Source organism: Carlito syrichta, unplaced genomic scaffold (genome assembly GCF_000164805.1).
Source record: "Carlito syrichta isolate Samal-C Ts95f unplaced genomic scaffold, Tarsius_syrichta-2.0.1 Scaffold307930, whole genome shotgun sequence".
Classification (NCBI taxonomy): domain Eukaryota; kingdom Metazoa; phylum Chordata; class Mammalia; order Primates; family Tarsiidae; genus Carlito; species Carlito syrichta.
The window spans coordinates 347,967-352,253 of NW_007252026.1; the positions used below are offsets into that span (position 1 = coordinate 347,967).

The window sequence follows — 4,287 nt, forward strand, 5'->3', positions numbered from 1 at the left end:
GCAACCTCGACCTGCTGGGCTCCGGCGATCCTTCCGCCTCAGTCTTCCAAGTAGCTGGAATTACAGGCATGCGCTACCATGCCTAGCTGATTTTTTGACTTATTGTAGAGGTGAGGTCTCGCTGTCCAGGTGGGTCTCGAACCCGCGGGCTCAGGCAATCCACTCACCTCAGCCTCCCAAAGGTGCGGGATTACAGGCTGAGCCACCGAGCCTGGCTAATACTCCCTATTTTCAAAAGGAATTTCAGGCAGAAATACAATAAGTACAAGTAATAAATACATGTAATAAATTTAACAGAATATCACCAAGAGAGGACAAATTCGAGTTCGAAATAAAGAGAAAGCATGTATGCTAATTCTGATATTAACACAGCTACAATGATGGAGTAGAAAATTTTTGCTCCAAGTTTCCAGAAAACCTTGGCTTTTATTACATTGGCTAAGTCATTTTTCAGAATTATAAAGCATATTAATTCCTCAGAGTACATAGTTTTTCTTGTATAAATTCTGGAAAATTTATGTGATGTCTTCCACAACAGCTTTAGAGAAAATGCAGAAGTAGATTAATTTTTACAGTTACTTCTTTTGTTGACTTCAGAAAAAACCGAAAGTATAACATTCAAGTTTAACTCAGAGAAGATAGTTTTTCTGAGTCTAAAAACAATGTAATGTAGTAACTTGGTTGCCACTAACCTTAAAATTTCTTCTGGTTCTATTTCATCAGTGAACACATTCTCAGCATCCTTTCTTCTTTTGCAAAAAACGTAAGATAATTTATTGCCTACAAACCTGTAGAGAGTATTGTTGGAATCTTCAAATTCCAATTCCTTTTCATTTTTGAATAGCTTAATTCCTACTGGTTCAAATACTTTATGATCCATTAGAACTTGGCAAAGACTGACTCCTTTAAGACGAGAGATGTTATTGTTACTTAGGCTCATGTTTTGCATAAGATGACTTAATACTACATCAACAGCATCAGAACCAGTAAAACAGTCTTTGTATGTTCGTAAATGATGCCTCCTTTTTTTAATTTCCACTTGGGTCTGAAGGGAGTGAATAATACCATTCCATAGCTGAGTAGCTTGAAAAGGACCAGTACATCCTGAAAAAAATTAAATACATGTTTCTAGCAAATTAAAACCACACAAAAGTATGTAAGTTTTTCAGTTTTGACAACCTTATGCTAAATTTTGATGGCATATTTGCTGGTAATGTCTTTAAGTTTCCTCTCCCATCTTCTGAAAACCATAATATACTTACTAAATATATAATCATCAAAAATCATAATATATTTACTAAATATATTTGCACCATACTGGTGTGCCAAAAAAATGCAGTAAACCTAGGAATTAGTTTTGCTGACGCAAACTATATTATTATGTGAACTTATCTACTATTATTACATGATTAACTATTAGCTATATTTAGTCTTGAAGATCACTTCAGGAATGCAAATATGGTACATATGAGTCTTGATTATTACAGAGATGTGGCTTCACCAAGCTCTTTGTTTTTTCTTTCTTCCTTTTGCTTCTTTGAACAATGGCAAGCCCTTCATCAAAGAGATGTAGGCAAGTAACTGAATAAAATGAATCAATTTGTCTGTCAGATGTTCTTGCTTAAAAAAATTTGCCGAACAATAAAACCGAGGGTCACACCGCCATGTCGTCGAACATAACCCAATTATCCAAATTATAAGCAAAACTACCAAACATTGTAGAAATACTGGGCTCTGGAAAGCACTCCCTCTGTTGTTCCTGAATAAAGGGTTTAGTTAGATAAAGATGTGCCTTATCACATAAGGAACTTATTCTCCAAATAAAAAAACTCCTACTCCTTGGAGAGAAAAAAAAAAAGCTTGCTGGAAAATAATGAAAACCCCAAAACAATAAAAGCGTCCATTACCTGGAAAATAGTTAAAGAAAGTATGATACAGCCTTATATAGAATAGTAAGCAGCCATGAGAAAGAATGAAGTAGAGCTATGAGGTATGGCTATGGTATAGCACGGAAGGATCTCATTAAGTAGGAAAAAAAATCCCCAAAACTAAAATACCATGGAGTTGAGCAGAGCAATTTGCATGTTATGATTCTACTTAGGTAAAAATGAATCCCCAGTCTACACAAGTGTATGCAAATAAACAGAAAGATCTGGAAGGATAAACTTCAAACCTTTGGGAAGTAGGATTGTAATGGTGGTTGATGGAGTATGTTCATTTTTTTATTCTGTATGTTTCTGAATTTGTATAATACATGTAAATAGAAATTATGTATATATTTAAATATATACATTTAAATTTATATATTTAAATGAATAAATACATACATTTATTTTTAAAATTAATCGGAGACAGTAAAAATTCACCCTTTAAAGTATACAATTTGGGCCAGGCGTTATCCCAGCACTTTGGGAAACCCAGGCAGGAGGACTGCTTTGAGCCTAGGAGTTTGAGACCAGCCTAGGCAACATAGCAAGATCTCGACTTTAAAAGAAATAAAATCAAAAAATTAGTTGAGTGTGGTGACGTGTGCCTGTAGCTCCAGCTACTCAGGAGGCTGAGGTGGAAGGATCACCTGAGCCCAGGAGGTTGAGGGTGTGGTGATCTGGGTGACAGAGTGAGGCTACGACTAAAAAACAAACAAAAAAGTGTACAATTCAATGTTTTAAAACATTTTCAAAGTTGTGCAACCACCATATTCTAATTTCAGACCATCCTATCACCCCAAAAAGAAATCCACAGTTAGATCCATAGTCACTCCCCATTGCCCTCTGCCCCAAGAAAATTTTAATTAACATTTGTAAAGGATAATAAAGGAATACTTGGACCTCTAGAATGTTGTTTCTAGACATTTTGAAGAGTAGAATTCAATAATTTAAGCTCTCTTCTCCCTTGACTCTGGATAACTGGAAAAAGCATGTCCAATTTTGCTTAATAGCCTGATGTTAATGACAAAATGATCAAAGCAAAACTCCATCACACTTAAATTCCCTTTGTAACAGAAGTTGTCTGCCTGTCCCCTTAGAAACCTTAGCCCCAGACACTACGGACAGAGCAGAGACAGAGGAAGGGCAGGCCATTGTGGGGGGGTGGGGGGTGGGTGCTCAACAGGGTGGAGGAGGCTGAGAGGTTATGACCAGTGGAGATCGGCTATTTTCTTTCTTTCTTTTTTGGTGAGTTGGAGCCTCACTCTGTCGCCCAGGCTGGAATTCAGTGGCATGCTCACAACCACTGCGGCCTCGACCTGCAGGGCTCCGGCGACCCTTTCGCCTCAACCTTCCAAGGAGCCGGAACCCCAGGCGCTCGCTACCACGCCCGGCTCACTTTTGATTTACTGTAGAGACATGGTCTCGCCGCGTTGCCCGGGCGGGTCTCGAACCCGCCGGCTCAGGCAACCCACTCGCCTCGGCCTCTCCAAGTGCTGGGATGACAGGCTGAGCCACCGTGCCCGGTCAGAGACCGGCTGTTTTCCACGGGCGATCTATCTTCTCCAGCCCTCGTTCTACAAGTAGGCTAGCTGAAAGAAACAGTCGTTGAGCTCAGGCAACTGGCATCCTCGTTCGTCAACCCCTCCTGGCTCAAGTGCAGCCCGGGGAGCAGCAGCGCGGGTGTCACCTGTGAATTCCCTAAAAGGCAGCGTCAGACCCTCCTTTGGAAACGGGCTCTGCAAGTAACAAGAACCTCAGGCACATTAAAGCTTGAGAAGCACTGCTGTCCGGGACCCCCGGAGCAGCCCTGGAAAGGCTGAGTCGGGGTCCCCAGGACGGGAGCCCGCAGAGCCGGAGGGGGCGGGGCCAGGGAGGGGGCGGGGCCCGAAGGTGCAAAGTCCAAACCACCGCTCCCCTCACTCCCCTCCACCTTCACCACCTCCTTGGCTGGGGTCTGTAGGCCCACCTGTCCTCCTTTTCCGGCAGGAGCCGCCTCTGGGGGCCCCGGAGCCCGGCCCGTTCAGTCCCGGGCCCGCCAGCTCGTTCTGGCTGCCCAGTCTGCGAAACCGCGGAGTCAAAAGAACCGCCATGAGCTCTCCCGCCGCTTCCGTCCCCGGCGCGCGGCCCCGCCCCCACCTGACTCCCGGGGGCGGGGGGGCCCGGGCCCCGCCCCTTCCGAGCCAGCAGGAAGTGACGTCACTCCCGGCCGGCAGGTGTCTCCGCCTTCTTCCCCCTCCCTCGCTCCTCGTCCCGGTCCTTCCCCTCCCCTCCCCTCTCCCTCTCCCTCTCCGGCTCCGGCCTGCGCGGCCGCGGGGCGTTCGGGGCTACCGAGTGAGCCGGCGGCCGCGGCCGGGCGCGG

General features: G+C 44.5%; 1 protein-coding gene across 1 annotated transcript in view; it reads right to left on the bottom strand.

Moving 5' to 3' along the window:
- Nucleotides 1-4,287, bottom strand: part of DEPDC4 (DEP domain containing 4) — a 28,864-nt gene that overhangs the window by 23,775 nt on the left and 802 nt on the right. Inside the window, exons 2-3 of the mRNA XM_021715857.1 lie at nt 3,895-4,100; nt 693-1,104 (exon numbers count right to left, since the gene is read on the bottom strand). Of these exons, the coding sequence (XP_021571532.1) occupies nt 693-1,104; nt 3,895-4,100 (618 nt within the window). The remainder of the gene's footprint in view (nt 1-692; nt 1,105-3,894; nt 4,101-4,287) is intronic.